This window comes from Pseudophryne corroboree, chromosome 7 (assembly GCF_028390025.1).
Source record: "Pseudophryne corroboree isolate aPseCor3 chromosome 7, aPseCor3.hap2, whole genome shotgun sequence".
In the NCBI taxonomy this organism is placed as follows: domain Eukaryota; kingdom Metazoa; phylum Chordata; class Amphibia; order Anura; family Myobatrachidae; genus Pseudophryne; species Pseudophryne corroboree.
Genome location: NC_086450.1, coordinates 181,904,625 through 181,922,218, shown reverse-complemented (window position 1 = coordinate 181,922,218; position 17,594 = coordinate 181,904,625). Strand labels below are relative to the sequence as shown.

The window sequence follows — 17,594 nt, the reverse complement described above, 5'->3', positions numbered from 1 at the left end:
CCCTTTCTATCATAACATTTATGACAAATTGCTTAAATGAACACAGGATTTGAATACATAATTATTAATAGTACAGACAGCGCACAGCGATGCCGATGCGCATTTTACTTTACTAAAGCTTCGTCAGGGCTATAGTCGTGTATTTTCATAGCAGCTGGAGTGCCACAGGTTGGCCACTCCTATTTTGCTGTGACAATTAGGCACAGCAGACAATGTGGCTGACGTGACAGGATCACGGTTTGTGGATGAGCATTGCACTTTTCTCAATGGGACACTCATACATTTGTCCATTATGAAGGGTTATCATTATTTAATCTATGCAGAGGTTTATTTTTTCATTGTCGACATTTTGACTGTGTCTACATGTCAACCTAATGACCCTGTTGATCTTTTGGACACAGACATTGTCAGTTGACATTCTGGTATCAACCTTATGATTTTCACTGTCTATATTTTGATTCTATCCCATTTGAAACCACTCTTATAAGGGTAACACTACGTGTTAAGCCAGCGGTCGGGATCCCGACCACCAAGGCAGGGCGAGTGCAGAAGAGCCCCTTGCGGGCGGGTTCGCTGCGCTTGCCACGCTGCGGGCGCGCGCCACGCTATTTATTCTCTATCCAGGGAGAATAGTTGTCGGAATCCCGACCACCGGCATATCAAATACCACCCCTTATAAGAATACATGGGGGAAAGAGTCACTATTAGATCTTGTTATTTCCTGGGATACAACAGATTAAAGTTCACACCAATCAATCACTCTACAGGGGGGCACTGTACAGACATCTGATGATTGCTTGCAAATGTATTTTTATATTGACCGAAAATGTAAAAATAAAAACCCTTCTTTCAGCTCAGACTTCTAGCACTTTGAAAGCTCTATTCCTCGCAGCTCTTTACCATCCTCCTGATAGATGAAGAGGAGCCCAGGACAACTGTAACCGAATCACTTCACGTTTTAGAGACCATGCTCCACTATTTCATTTCACTGGGGCAGCAGTTACGCTCTTAATATCTGTAATTGGCTGTGTTACCATCTAGTGGGTATAGTGTGGTGAAAGCCTTATTGTTAAAAAGGTCAGGAAAGAGTACGAGCCACTTCTCCAAACATAATTTTTAATAAACTCTTCAACATAAACTGGATGACCTGGCCCCCAGCTTTAAGAAAGTTTTGTATACATGATTTAATTACAACTGAAGTAACACCCTGGGGTTAAAACATATACAGTGAATAGCTTCTAGTGTTCTGTAATGTCTCGGCTGCAGTCGCTTTCAGGAGTCATGATTGTGCCAAGTTCCAAGGGCCCTCTGTCTGGAAGCAGAAAAACCTCTCCAAGCTCTTGACTTACTCCATGTCATGCAGCACACATCCCAATTTTCAGTACAGTTGCTTCAGAGGTCACATTGCTGGGACAGTTTGTTCAGGGCCGGAACACAGACCGATTTCCCGCCTCAAGCACAACACTGAATCTTCTCAAACTATAAAATAATCTGATTTTTGAAGCTACGACTCAGCTCTTTGTGTGGGAGGACGATGGAGTTTAGTATTACAACCTCTGCTGGGATTGAGACGTTACATCCTGAAAAAATAGTTCATAAGATTAAGTTTAGATTTTTTTTCAAATTGTCAAAGTCAGAAAAATATCTCTATGCACACTACCATATTTGCACCTCACACAGGTCCGTGCTGCGCATGCGTACGCTCTCCCGTACGTGCGCATACTCAGTCGCGGGCACCCGCAGGCGCACGGTATGCGTATTTACGGTAGAGTTTGTGATCGTAGCGTGCGACCCAATCGTTACATATTTTCACTATATAATGTATTTTGTAGATCATGGTCCCTTTGATAGATTCTGAAAGTTTGGTTAATATAGAATGTTCGTGAACAGAGAAATCCCTCTTTGTTTGATACGAAGGGTCAGACAGGAGTAATACAGTGGTGTTTAGTACCCATCGGAAGAGTATTTAATTAGTAATATTCCGGTGTTGGTTTGAAGCGGATTAATCGCTCGTGCGAATAGTTATGGACATAAGAAGTTTATGAACATTTACTGTATTTGCACTTTATTATCCATGCGGCGGGAAACCCAGTTTCCCTCCCACCTGAGCTGTTGGAAATAGTCACGGCCCACCTGTATGAATCAACCTATGACCTTTTGTTATAATGCGAGGAGGAATTCCTGTGTCCAATGAACAATGAGATTATAGGGACCATTGAATTGCATTGTGTGTGGGGCATAAATAGACAAGCCGATCACATCCAGCTCTCACTCTTCAACGGTTATCATTGCTGAAAATCGGGAGCTGGATGTCCAGAGGCGCATGCGATCGTTTCCCCTTGTGCGTAAGTTTTTCTCCGCAACTATATTGATCTTCTTGTTATTGTGGGCCAATCTCTCTCTCTCTCTCTTCTCCTCTTTCTCTCTTATTTTCCCTTAAATAGTAATTGTATTGTATTTCCTGTGTAGTTATCTGGTTAGGTAGTCTATGTTATATTGTAGTGTATGATTTGTATTTGTATTAATTCTTTTGCAAGTATATCATTCATAATATATATATATATTAGGCGTTGGACCCTAAGCCCAGGTATCTGTGTATTTCTTATAGTGTTAAGTATTCTCAGAGCGTCGGTGACGCTAGAACAGCTAAAAAGGTAATAAGGTTACACTAGGTTGCATCTACACTAAGGTTTTACAGCATATTACATTGTTTATGGTTTAGATATAAAGGTTTAACATTGTGAGCGTCAGCGCCGCTGGTGATCTCCTCGTGGTCCCGAGCGCCCGCTACGCTATAGCGAATCATTACGTTAGTCGGCAGCCAATAGCGTGCCTGCCTGTGATCTCTTGGCCGTGAGCGAACGTGACGCTTGAGCGTCTCGACCACGGCTAAGCGATCGTTACGCAACGAGCGTACCCTTATGGTACTCCATACGTAAATAGCGTACAGTGTTCTTAGACCTCATAAAGGGTTTTATATAAGATAAATATTTAGCTTTATCAAAATGTAACAGTCTCCATAGTATCTGCAATATGACCAGACTCCCGTTCCCACCAAACATGCCTCAATTTAGGAATAACAAACTTGAAACTAACGAACAAAAACTACTACCTATAGGATTAATGCAAATGAAAAGAAGACACTAAAGGGCCCCATACACTACTGCAACATGTCCGGCCGTCATGTCGCAGGCGATCACCCCTGTGGCAGGATCGCCCAAGGTACTTCGTATTCTGTCCTTTTGCATACAATGTATCTTGGGTGATCCTAGCCATTCCTGCGGGGTCGGACATGATTGTTAGTGTAGCACAGTCAATCTGGAGGATCCGATGCTCACGGGAACGCGCATCGGAAACACCTCCAAAATGCTCGATTTCATCCGATGTCTCGGGCAGAATGCCCATAGTCGGATGAAATCAGGCATTATCGTTCTAGTGAATGGGGACCTTTAATCCAGTTCAGTGGCTACAATTGACATAAACTAACATTATGCAAGTAGTTAATTTGTTACGACTCCGGAGGCAGCGGGAGTTATCTTCTACATGCTGGTGATTTTTATCTTTGATGTACGTGAGCTTGTTACAGTTAGTAAATTTTACTTGATATCTAGACTCACTGAGTGCGCCTTCATTCTTTTTATATAGCTTCCACACATCTTGAAAAAGGGGTTAAAATCCCCGAAACGTCGATGTACTTGTTTTGATGTTTCAATAACAACCAGCTTTTTGATAAGACCTTGAGTGCCGCAGACTTTTTTATTTATTATAATATATATATATATATATATATATATATATATTATATCTCTCTTGAGAAGCACACAAAAAAAAAATAGGATTTTGGTTACCCACCGGTAAGTCCTTTTCTCGTAGTCCGTAGAGGATGCTGGGGTCCACATTAGTACCATGGGGTATAGACTGATCCGCCAGGATCCATTGGCACTTTAAGAGTTTGAGAGTGTGGGCTGGCTCCTCCCTCTATGCCCCTCCTACCAAACTCAGTCTAGAAACTGTGCCCGAGGAGACGGACATCCTTGAGAGAAGGATTTAACACCGATAGTGGCGAGATTCATACCAGCTCAGACATACAAGGCACATCAAGCTAACTAGCTTGAAAAACTCAGCAACTGCTGAAACATTACTTGCCAAGTAACAATGCAGTACATAATGAAACAAAATTGTACTGAACCAGATAACGGTTGCAGGAAAACGAAGTGCTGGGCGGGTGCCCAGCATCCTCTACAGACTACGAGAAAAGGATTTACCGGTAGGTAACCAAAATCCTGTTTTCTCTTATGTCCTAGAGGATGCTGGGGTCCATATAAGTACCATGGGGATGTACCAAAGCTCCCAGCACGGGAGGGAGAGCACGGAGGCTCCTGCAGAACTGATTGACCAAACTTCAGATCATCAGAGGCCAAAGTATCGAACTTGTAGAGCTTAGCAAACGTGTTCGACCCAGACCAAGTTGCCGCTCGGCAAAGTTGTAACGCCGAGACACCCCAGGCAGCTACCCAGGAAGACCCCACCTTACGAGTAGAGTGGGCCTTAACAGATTTTGGACACGGCAATCCTGCCGTAGAATAAGCGTGCTGGATAGTGAACCTAATCCAGCGAGAGATCGTCTGCTTAGAAGCAGGACACCCAATTTTCTTGGGATCATATAGGACAAACAGAGAGTCCGACTTTCTGTGACGAGAAGTTCTCTTCACATATATCTTCAGAGCCCTCACAACATCCAAGGACTTTGATGTAATTGAGGAGTCAGTAGCCAATTGAGGTCAAAAGAAATTTGACCTCAACCTCCTGTAGAGGCTCAAACCAATCCGACTGGAGGAACTGCAACACCATGTTAAGGTCCCAAGGTGCCGTAGGCAGTACAAAGGGAAGTTGGATGTGCAGAACTTCCTTCAAAAAGGTCTGAACCTCAGGAAGGGCAGCCAATTGTTTCTGTAAGAAAATGGATAGGGCCGAAATCTGGACCTTCGCAGATCCCAACCTCAGGCCCATATCCACACCTGCTTGCAGGAAAAGGAGAAAACGTCCGAGTTGAAACTCCACCGTAGGAAACTTCTTGGATTCACACCAAGAGACATATTTCTTATAAATACGATGGTAATGTTTAGCCGTTACCCCTTTCCTCGCCTGTATCAGGGTAGGAATGACCTTCTTCGGAATGCCCTTCCGAGCAAGTATCAGGCGCTCAACTTCCATGCCATCAAACATAGCCGCGGTAAGTCTTGATAGGCGAATGGCCCCTGCTGCAGCAGGTCCTCCCAAAGAGGAAGAGGCCTCGGCTCTTCTTGTAGTAGATCCAGAAGGTCCGCATACCAAGTCCTTCTTGCCCAGTCTGGAGCAATGAGGATCGCTCGAACCCTTGTTCTCCTTATGAGCTTTAGGATCCTTGGGATGAGTGGGAGTGGTGAAAACACGTACCCTGACTGGAACACCCACGGAGACACCAGGGCGTCCACTGCCACTGGCTGTGGGTCCCTCGACCTGGAACAATAGCGTTGAAGCTTCTTGTTGAGACGAGAATCCATCATGTCTGTCTATTTGGGGTAGTCCCCAATGGTCTGTTATTTCCTTGAAGACCTCCGGATGGAGACCCCACTCCCCCGGATGGAGATGATGTCTGCTGAGGAAGTCTGCTTCCCAGTTGTCTACTCCCGGAATGAAGATTGCTGACAGCGCCAACACATGTTTTTCTGCCCAGAGGAGGATTCTTGATACCTCTGACATTGCAGCTCTGCTCTTCGTTCCGCCCTGTCGGTTTATGGAGGCCACTGTTGTGACATTGTCCGACTGCACTTGAATGGCCCGATTTCTTAGAAGATGGGCCGCCTGAAGAAGACCGTTGTATACGACTCTTAGTTCCAGAATGTTGATCAGTAGACCGACTTCCAGAATTGACCACCTTGGAAGGTCTCCCCTTGAGTGACTGCGCCCTAGCCCCGGAGGCTTGCATCCGTGGTTAGAAGGATCCAGTCCTGAACCCCGAACCTGCGGACCTCCAGAAGGTGAGGCAATTGTAGCCACCAGAAGAGTGAAATCCTAGCCTTTGGCGACAGACGAATTCTCAGGTGCATGTGCAGATGAGATCCTGACCACTTGTCCAGGAGGTCCAGGAGATCCAGTTGGAAGGACCGAGCATGAAACCTTCTGTACTGGAGAGCCTCGTAAGAGGTCACCATCTTTCCCAGAAGGCGAATGCATTGATGAACCGACACCCGGGCTGGCTTCAGGACATCCCGGACCATTGTTTGTATCACCAACGCCTTTTCCAGTGGAAGAAATACCCTCTGTACTTCCGTGTCGAGGATCATCCCCAGAAACGACAACCTCCTGGTTGGTTCCAAGTGTGATTTTGGAAGGTTTAGAAGTCAACCGTGGATTCTGAGGAGATCGGTCGTAATAGCAATGGACCGCAACAGTTTCTCCCTGGACGCTGCCTTTATCAGCAGATCATCCAGATATGTAATGATGTTCACCCCCTGCTTGCGAAGGAGAACCATCATCTCTGGCATCCCCTTGGTGAACACCCTCGGTGCTGTTGAGAGGCCGAATGGCAGGGCCTGGAACTGGAAATGACCGCCCAACAAAGCAAAGCGGAGATACGCCTGATGCAGCAGCCAGATCGGAATGTGGAGGTATGCATCCTTGATATCCAGGGATACCAGGAATTCCCCCTCTTCCAGACCCGAAATCACCACCCTTAGAGACTCCATCTTGAACTTGAACTCCTTCAGAAAGGGGTTCACTAATTTTAGGTTCAGAATGGGCCTGACCGAACCATCCGGTTTCGGTACCACGAAAAGGCTCGAATAGTAACCCTTGTCGTGCATATGAGGTGGTACAGACACAATGACTTGTGACTCCACCAACTTCTGGACGGCGGCTTGTAGAACCTGGTAAACCGGATTTGAAAAACCGGTGAGGGGGGAGATTTTAAAACTCCAGCCTGTACCCCTGGGACACAATATCCAGCACCCAGGGATCCAGGCCAGACGACACCCAGACGTGACTGAACTGCCTGAGTCTCGCTCCCACCGGCCCCACCTCCGGGACCAGTAGTCCACCGTCATGCGGAGGACTTGGGTGTACCTAAAGTAGGTTTCTGTTCCTGGGAACCTGCCGTAGGAAGTTTCTTGGGTGTACCTCCCCAAAAGAAGGTGTTGGACGGCCTGGCCTTTCTGGGCTTCTTAGTCCGAAAGGGCTGAGAAGAAAACTGTTTCTTCGGAGCAGGTGTAACTGAGGGAAGAAGTTGCCAGCAGCCTCCCTGTAAAATAAAAAACTCTAAAATTAAACTCTACTAGAAAAGCTCAGTAGAGCTCCCATAGCTGTGACCGGCTCCTCCGGGCACATTTTCTAAACTGAGTCTGGTAGGAGGGGCATAGAGGGAGGAGCCAGCCCACACTCTCAAACTCTTAAAGTGCCAATGGCTCCTGGTGGACCCGTCTATACCCCATGGTACTAATGTGGACCCCAGCATCCTCTAGGACGTAAGAGAAAGAGCGATTGGGGCTTCAATAATTAGTGCCACATGCTGCCAAAAAAAAAACAACAAACAGTAAAGAGCAGTAGTTACTGTGGCATGATTTCAGCACAAAACAAAGATTTCTAAATCAGTAAATACAACTCAGAAATCCATGTATTGTTGATGGAGAAGGGTTTAATGGTTGACCCATTTTCATAAGAAGAGCAATAATGCAACAACTTTAATGGCAAATAAATTACAAAAAAAAAGGTAATCTTGTGTATGACCGAAGATTATTTCACTATTCAAATGTTGCTTTGTTCAATGAAGAAGCACTTTCTATCCAGTTGTAATCTTCCCAAACAGAGTGGTTTCCATAAAAAAAATACTTAAAATAACACTTAACTGATACTTTTGTAATATTTTCATTAAGGGGGGAAAAAAAAAAAAAAAACCTTTTAAAGTGCTGGGCCCTGATTCTATGAATCCATTTGGTAATACTAACCTTTGGATAAAAAGGTTCTGCTACTTTATACGGTTGAACACTTCAAGAATTTCTAGACAAAGAGCCAAATGTAATAGGGAGCGGGATTCTGTAACTCCCGACATTTCGGCGAGTTAACAGATACATTTAAATTGGCACTGTTTAGTAAAGATAAAATAAACTGTGGCTAACATCTCGGGACTTTCAGAATCCCGTACCACTTATATTTGGCCCACAGTCTAACTCCTGATCCCCTAGTCTGCTGCCAAGCCACCCAATACTCACCCACTGATTTGATAGAATCTGATCAGATGCCTTCACAGATTCAGAAACAGGCATAGGAGCAACATCCTGGATTTAGCACTGGCTGAAAGAAAAGAAAGCTCTTCCCCAGTAGTTTTTGGAAATAAAATTTATTTTACCAGACTCTAATTGTCCCAGATGCCAACATCCCTTGGCTGATCTGTAACACTGCTTATGGGCCTGCCCTTTTATTAAGCGATTTTGGATGGAGATTTGGCATTTTACTACTACGCAGTAAATTATGCTCCACTAACACCAGAATGGGCTATCTTTGGTCTTTTACCTCCAGGTGCTCGGGCTCCTAGGGATGTTAAGAAACTGTTACTGGCAATCTCTTCGACTGCTTGGAAAACCATTCTGCATCTCTGGATCCAGAGTTCCTTACAAACTACGGAAATGTTTAAGGAGAAACTTTTCTTCATTTTTCATATGGATTAGTTAGAAGCATCTCTCCAGAAAGAGACCTGTACCAAAAAACTGATTTTTGCCACATTGGAGAGGTACATAGAGGTTCTTCCTTCTTCCACTAAGGAGGCCATCCTCCATTGCTTCTGCAGTACTCTGTGGTATGAGACACGTGTCTTTGTTCAGGATCCTCCAATCTCTCTTTAAGGGCTTATTGTTGTTTGGCTCGTTTCCAGACTCTCTCCATCCCCTATATTGAATTTGTCCTTTTTGTGGTTTTCATCTCTTGCGGTTGTTATGGACTCTAATGTACTTTTCTGTATACTATTTACTCACACAAAAATGCACTTGTTGTATTTTTTCAATGCTTCAATAAAATAATGTAAAAATAAGGGGGCGTGGCATGGCAGTCGTTGGGACAGGACGCGCTTCCTGAGAGCTCCAGCCACAAAAGCCTTATAAAAGTGTTTTCTGGTGCAGTTTTCTATCACCTCCGCTCCCCACATACTTTCCCGAAGCCTGGGCGCCTTCTAGACCGCTGGAGGCAGGTTTGCGGAGCCGGGAGGGGTCTCCTACTTCTCCGCGGGTTGCGGCCTGTCTCCCCTCCCCAAGCCGGGGACTAAATTTCCCCCTCAACCCAGCCGGCCCTACCTGTTACTCAGCCTAATGCCCCTTCCGCTTTGGATCTCTGGAGCTGCACCACGGACAGTCTCCCCCGCCTCCGGTTCCCAGAGACTGCTGCCCGCCCGGCTCTCGGACCGGTCCTAACACCTGCCAGCTGCCGCACCTCAGACCTGCACAGCCGCTGCACTAGCACAGCTCCCGTGGCAACCGCTCCTGACGCGGCTCCCCCTGATCTAGCCGCTCGGCTCCGGCCACCCCTCCCGCAGTCAGCCTCCACACAGCGGGACTGCGGAGGGACCCGCTTGCTGAAGCCTCCCTCTCTTCCACATACCAGTGGCGGCCATCTTCTGCAGGGACTGAGGAGAGCAGACACGTCCTGCAGCTGCACACAGGCTGGTGAACAGGGTTCCTTATTATTGCTGCCCTCAAGAAGCAGGATTGGGCTGGGGGATCATATATTTATGCTATGCCTGGGTTCTCCTTATACCACTGTGGCCCCCTTAGGGTTATATATGTGCCGGAATCTATTTGCCTTTTTTCACTCTACTGCAGTGTTTTTCCAACCACTGTGCCGTGGCACACTAGTGTGCCCTGAGCAGTCTCCAGGTGTGCCGCCATAGAAGCACAGCCAGGCCCGTCAGTGTTTTGCCGCTACTGAGGCCCTGGACCGATCAATACTGGTGGGTTTGGTGGTTGCAGAGCTAGTTCTAATTTTGGGCCCGGTCAGTGTTGGGCTCTTCTGGCTTTCTCAGATGTGGCTCAGGCGTTACCTATGGAGAATCTGCGACATGACATCTTAGGACACGAAACTACACCATGCATCACCGTTATATTTGAGTGTGCCTTGGCAATATTTAAATCTTCTTCAGTGTGCCGCGAGTTGTAAAAGGTTGAAAATCTCTGCTCTACTGCAATGGATTCTCCATGTGAAGTGCATTAACTGGGTTGGAGCTCCCTCTAGTGTTTTTTTTTCTCCATACTCTGATTTGCTATTACAACTTTGTCACTCTTAGTTGTATATACATACTGGACGGATATACGGGCTATTGCGGGACATTAGCTGTGTACCGTGGTGTGGTGGCTACCCCGTATCCATCTCTTTCCTCCCGGGGCGCGAGGAGACCCGCCATCGATATGTTCTCACTGTCCTGGCGTCCGCTACTTGCCTAATGCTATGCTAATGCCATTCCACGGGAAGTCACCACGTTGATGGCACTTAACAGCAATCTGTGCAGTTTCCTTGAAACCAGGCTTTGCGCCTCCTGACCTTGCCTTTATATATGTCCTAACTTCAGTATGGTCAGATCCGGGAAAGAAGAAAGGAAACACAGCGCAACCTAAAGAGACCGCATCCCAGACGGGGAGGAGATCCTTCCTACTCCCTACTCCTGCTAAATCCTCCGGAGACTTCTCTCCTCCCAGTCCTTCCTGTCACTCCGCCTCGCCTGCCTCCCCCCTCATGATGGATCAGCCACTATCACATACTCCGGGTGACACCGCCCTTCAGGACATTTTAACTTTCATGAAAACGCTACCTACCAAACAGGACCTCCAAGATACCATGCGAAGAGAGCTGGCATCTATTAAACAGGATATTTCTCAACTTTCTGAGAGTGTGCACTCTGGAGGAACATCGTGATTCTGCTGATGTGTTCATGAAATCCCTCACTGATGTTATTGCGGCTCAATCAGATGAAATCCGGTCGCTGCGGTCCAGTGTTTTGGATTTGGACAACAGAGGTCGGCGGAATAATATATGGGTGAGAGGTATTCCTGGAGATGTCCCTCAAAACAGGCCTGGTGGATGCCCTGACGACTATCTACTATGAAGTTCTGGAAAAGGACCTGGCTAACACTATTACGTTTGATAGGGCTCACCGTGCCCCCTCAAGCCAAGGGGGCTCCCTACGTCCCGTCCCCCTCGACGTCATATGCCGTCTGCACTATTACTCTCAAAAAGAGGAGATCATGTGTAAAGTGCGCCGACTGGACGGCGTGAATTTTAACGGTGAGCCGATTGCCATTTACCAAGATCTTTCCTGGCACACTCTCCAACAACGGAAAGCTCTTCGGCCCCTCACGGAAGAACTCTGCAACGTCAGCTGAAATACAGATGGGGCTTTCCCTTTAATCTTCAGGTCTCATCATCCCGGAAACTCCATACCCTGCAAACCCCCTCCGACCTCCCCACATTCTGCTCTGGTCTCGGTCTCCCATCCATCATTTACTTCCCCTGATCTGCATCCACCACAACCTTCTGGAAACGCTGGATCCTGGCAAGTCGTACATGCATCTAAAAGGAAGATCTCTACAGCTCCTGCTGCTGATCCAGGCCCTTCCGTTACCCGATTTCCTTCTTCCCAGCTGACCTCAGAATGGAACATTTTCCTCCTGTTCGCAGAGGTCCTGAACTGTACGGGTGTTGTATGTCGGGTGAGATACGCCTTCCAATACTTTGTTTAGCTATTGCCCCGTCTTGCCTACCCCCATCCTTCAGGATCACCTTTTTGCCTGGACTTTTTATGTTGTTCATGCCATTGTACAACTTGTAGTTACTGACCGTTTCTGTTTTTCTACTGTTACTAGTTTATAGTGGTGACTCCCTTGCCCCGTTCCCGCACACGGCCGTAGTGCCTTATGGGACCTCTGGTTTGTAATTATACCAGTCCTCCCATGGCAGGTCTCTTCTTGTTATTAATGTTTTTACTTTCTGTAACTTATCTTTTTTCCCTCTTCGTTTTTCTGAATTTTCTCTTCTTCTCTATTGGCCTATCCGAGTTCCCAGTTCGAATGCACTGTTGTATGTTTAATGCCTATTCCTGGTAGGCTCAAGATAGCCTCAATTAATGCCAAGGGCCTTAACGTCACTGAGAAACGGTCCCACCTATTTAGGTCGCTGTGGTCAGACAGGGTGGATATTGCCTTAATACAGGAGACGCACTTTAAAATTTCTGCCCGACGACCTTCCCTTACTAAACATAGATTTCCCCTTGCATTTTATTCCAACAACCCTGAGAGTAAATCCAAAGGGGTCGCTATACTTTTTTCTAAATCTCTACAGGTCACGATATATTGGTCCATAAATTGGTTCCTGGTAGACTATAAGTGGTTAACTGCACTGTATTTTCCCAAGCCTATACATTCATAGCGATTTACGCCACTCACCAGGACCAACTGTCTTTTTTTCCGCTCATATTTCCCCCGCCTTGAATCTCTTTTCACAGGTATTGTTGTTTTAGGGGGTGATTTATATTGGGCAATGGAGCCCTCCATTGGTACTTCCCCCATCACCCCAAAACAAAATTTTCTAAACAAAAAACACAGACAGGTTAAGAGGGAGTTTCACAAGCTGCAACTTGCTGATTCCTGGAGGATCACACACCCTTCTGATCGGGATTTTTCCTTTTATTCCCACCCACACCAGGTTTACTCTCGATTAGACTATTTTTTTTTGAGCCATAGACACCTGCCCCTGTTAATAGACTCCTCCATTGGCTCCATAACTTGGTCGGACCATGCCCCAATATTTATGTCCCCCTCGATCCCATCTCGACCCTTTGGCCAATGGACTTAGCGCCTTAACGAATCCCTCCTTCACGACAAATACTGCAAGGGCGAACTAGATAAGACACGGTCTGAGTATTTCTCCATAAATGACACCGGGGAGATCTCAAAACTGACTCTTTGGGAGGCACATAAGTGCGTTTTACGGGACAAATTGATCCAATTGGGCTCCCATATGAAAAAGGACAGGCTGGCCCTAACCACCACACTGCTGCGTAAAATTAATCATTTGGAGACTCTTCATAAATCCTCCTTATCCTCCTCTGATCTGGTAGAGTTAACTGAGGCCTGGGCTCAACTGAGGAACATTCTCCACAATAAAACCCTGCATAAATGGAGAAATAATTATTATCAGTGGGGTAATAAACCAGGCCATTTACTGGCACATGCGCTTAGAATCCAGAGGGCGGCTTCTTTTATACCCATTATGAAAAATAGTACAGGCTCTCTTTGTTTCAAAACACCTGAGATTGCGGCTTGTTTCAAACAGTATTATTCTACGCTGTATAATTTGGGTGTCCCCTCTACGGCCCACAATCCTCTTTCTAATATACTGAAATCCAAGCTGTATCTGGAAAAAGTGGCGTGTCCTATATTAGCCCCCTCCGACAGAGATTCCCTGGACGAACCCTTTACTTTGCAAGAGGTAGAGCATGTTATATCTTCCACACCCTCAGGTAAAAGTCCAGGCCAAGACGGCTTCACAGCCGTTTATTACAAACTATTCAAAGATGTTCTCGCTCCTAGGCTTTTACAAACCTTTAACTCCATCTCAGCTGACACCCATTTTTCCAATCAATCCCTAGAAGCCCAAATCTTGGTGATTCCCAAACAAGGGAAAGACCCCTCAGTGTGCTCCAGTTATTGACCCATTTCCCTGCTTAATGTGGATCTTACATTTTTCGCGAAATTGATGGCTCTTAGGCTAAATAAATTTCTCCCTTCCCTTATTCATTATGATTAAGTGGGGTTTGTCCCAGGCTGTGAGGCAAAAGACAATACCACAAAGATCCTTAAGCTTTATACACTTGGCTTCCAAAAGTCAAAACCCCACCATACTATTACCAATGGACGCCGAAAAGGCCTTTGATAGGGTCAACTGGGATTTCATGAGGGCTGTACTGGAGCACACTGGGCTAGGTTCACAAACACTTCATAGAGTGTTGTCTCTCTACGCACGGCCATCAGCGCGAGTTCAGTTTAATGGGGTTTTATCTGATAGCTTTCCTATAAGCAATGGGACGAGACAAGGATGCCCCTTATCCCCCTTAATATTTGTACTTTGTATTGAAGCCTTGGCTAGGGCTATTCGGACTAACGAACACATCACAGGCCTAAAAGTGGGTGATACCGACTATAAACTGGCCTTATTCGCTGATGATTTGTTGACAATCCTTACACGTCCCTCCCACATCTCATGCGTGAACTCGACATTTTTAGCTCACTCTCTAACTTTAAGGTCAATCCGTCCAAATCATACGCCCTTAATGTTTCCACTCCTTCCTCTACATTAGTCACATTAAAAACTGCTTACCCGTTCATTTAGAAAGACTCCCATATCACATATTTAGGGGTCCAGCTCTCCAGCGACTTATCACGCTTATTGCCCCTAAACTTTTACCCTTTACTCCAATCAGTTAAAAAAAGACTATTGTCGATGGCAATATAACAGTATATCCTGGTTAGGTAGAATTAATGTTGTGAAGATGAACACCCTGCCCAGATTACTCTATCTTTTCCAAGCACTGCCGATCCATGGCCCGGATGCTTGGTTCCGCTCCATGCGATCCTTGATCCAACAATTCGTATGGTTTCGAAAAAGACCCAGGATTAATAGATCTGTCTTGTCGCACTTGCCACGACAGGGCGGATTCCAACTCCCCGATATAAAAATGTATTATCACGCAACTCTGTTGGGCAGGATCTTGGACTGGACCAGGCACCGGGAAGGTAAGCAGAGGGTGGCTTCGGAGGGATTGTGTGTTCAGCAATACCCTGAAATTTTCACGTGGCTCCCGATTTTACCCAAACTCCCAAGCCCTCACCCGACTATCTCCCCCACACTTTCCTTTTGGAAATGGATACGGCGGAGGCCAAGTGTCTCTTCAGATTTTGGCCCCCTCACCTCCTTTTTGGGTATCCCTGCCTTTGAACCCAGCCTTGCCCTTTATTCCTATCGAAAGTGGGCCACAGAGGGACTTTTTAGAGTGGGTCAGTTGGCACAACCATCGGGGGTCATGCAATTTTCAGACATACGGACGAAGTGGGATGTCCCACAGGCAGATTTCTGGAAGTACTTACAAGTACAACACTTCCTCTATATGGGTAATGCTTACCGACAGGCATCTAGGGAACGGACTTCGTTTGAAAAGATGTGTGTTGCGCCTCTGCACCCTAAACATAATGATATCTTCCTTATATAAGCTTTTACAAATGCCCAACTCCCAATCCCCCCTTCTCTTTACTCAAAAATGGGAACGCAATTTAAATCTCTCACTTTCAGAGAATCCGTTTTTCTCAAGACTCATGGAAGCTCTATCTGTGTACAAATAAGGGAAACACAATACAAAATATTGATGAGGTGGTATAGACATCCCTCTCTTCTTCATGCTATTTCCCCATCTATTTCTCCCACTTGCTGGAGATGCCATAATGCTTTTGGCTCTCTACTGCACATCTGGTGGACCTGCCCCCTCATTAAAGTTTTTTGGGATGATGTAATATCTGTCTCAGGAGATATCCTCCATGCCCCTGTCCCCACTGACCCAGCCTTTTGGTTGTTAACTCATTCTTCCCTACCCTTGTCTGCCTATAAGGCATCATTATTACGACATCTTAGTAATGCTGCCCGGGCAGTGATCCCTGCCCTTTGGAAATCCGATAACTCCCCTACTCGGAACGCTTGGTTTTCCAGACTTGATTACTATATGAACATGGAGGATATTCTCCTGAGCTCCAGGGACAGACTGACCAAGTTTATTGCTATATGGTTGCCCTGGTTGGAATATAAATCCTCCAGGTCCTATAAGGATTACATCTCTTCCTTGAAACGTTGAGGTTAGCGATTTGCTCTTGCACCAGATCCTCTAATCCCATGTTTTAAGACATAAGGGTATATTCAATAGTAGTCGGGTCCATTCCGACCTGCAGTTGTCGGAATGGACCCGACAACCCCTATTCTAAAAAGTGGGCAAATCCGACTGTCGGATTTGGCCGTTCCCTGACCTGCTGCTGCTGTCAGCGCTGCGGGGGGCGCTGACAGCAGCGGCGCCGGGGGTGAGGGGGGAGCGGTCAGCGGCGCTAGAGCTGAGGGAGAAGCGGTCAGCGGCGCCTGGGGTGAGATGTCTGTGGCACCGGGGGTGGAGAGAGAGCAGAGCGGATGTGGGAGGAAAGGAGTAGACGGCGGAGCAGCGGCTGCAGCAGCAGAGGCTCACGGCAGCGTCCACCCGGCTCCAGCAAGCGGGACGTCGCTTGCTGGAGCCGGGTGGACGCTGCCACTGGGTCCCTGCTCTCCCCACTGCTCCCCCGTCTCCTGCTCTCAGTTCAGTTATCTCAATCAGACTTTTTTTAAAGTCGGATTGAGATAGTCGGAAACGGGGCTAAAACCTGTCGGGTTTGGCCCCACTTCCGACAATGCACGCTGATCGGCGGCTGAAGCCGCCGATCAGCGTGCATTCCGACAAGTCGGGTTTCCCGACTTGTCGGAATAAATGGGCCCGTAATGAATAGGTCGGAACCCCTTTTGACCTAAAACTGTCGGAAGCTGCAGTCTTTCCGACAAGACGGCAGCTTCCGACAGTTATTGAATATACCCCATAGGGGTAAATTTACTAATATTCGTGATTGAAAAAAACCACAGTAATTTACTAAACTACCGTGTTTTTTCAATTAGAGTTCACCGATGTCGATATCCTTAGTATTGTCCGGCAGTGTTTTACAGGAGAGATTAGTAAAACACAGCCGGATATCACAATGAAGCCCGGTCAGATCAGTGAGATCCGTGCACGGCTTCATTGTGTACAGTATTTAATTAGGTAAAAATAAAAAAAATAAAAATTGCGTGGGTCCTAAGCATAACCAGCACTGGGCTATGAAGTGGCACACACCGATTGGCTGAAGGGTCCCCAACTGACAGAAGTCATGAGGGGTCCCGCAATTCGGGGAAAGGGGATCCATGTGTACAAATGGATCCCCTTTAGTTCCATGGTTCAGGTTTTTTCGTTTTTTTATTTTTTTAATCCTGTGGATGCTTACATGGAAAGAAGAGGACAGATCTACACCGGATTTTTTGAGAGTATGTATTTGTTTTTTAATAGGTACTCGTGGATTCTACTGGAGAAGGGGACGTGAATGGCGGCGTGGGATGTAGGTAAGTATGTGTGAGGGTGTTTTAATAAAATGATACTTTTACGCTGTGTGTGTGTCTTTATTTGAATATTTATTTTGTTGTGGAACTACAGGTACTAGGGGGCCCTTTAATGCCTGCATGCTGGTACTTGTGGTTCTCCAAGTACCAACATGCGGGGGGAGGCTTGCTGGGACCTGTAGTTCCACAGCAAAAGACAATACTTATTTATTTAATTTTTTTACACTTTTAGGGCTATCAGCCGTCATCCAGAGCACACAGATGGCGGGGACAGTCTCGGACTTCATCTCTGGCCCTTAGGTGTCTGGGCCGGGACCCCTTTATTATAGGGGACCCTACTTCCCCAGGAAACCCTATCCGGGGGTTACTAG

General features: G+C 46.5%; 1 protein-coding gene across 5 annotated transcripts in view; it reads right to left on the bottom strand.

The window, feature by feature from the left end:
- Positions 1–1,099: 1,099 nt before the first annotated feature.
- The window catches only part of GMPPA (GDP-mannose pyrophosphorylase A), a 54,604-nt gene continuing 38,109 nt past the window's right edge, over positions 1,100–17,594 (bottom strand). For all 5 annotated transcript variants that reach the window (XM_063933857.1, XM_063933856.1, XM_063933858.1 and 2 more), the window contains exon 13: positions 1,100–1,580. In XM_063933857.1, coding sequence (XP_063789927.1) covers positions 1,480–1,580 — 101 coding nt within the window. In that variant the 3' untranslated portion in view covers positions 1,100–1,479. The remainder of the gene's footprint in view (positions 1,581–17,594) is intronic.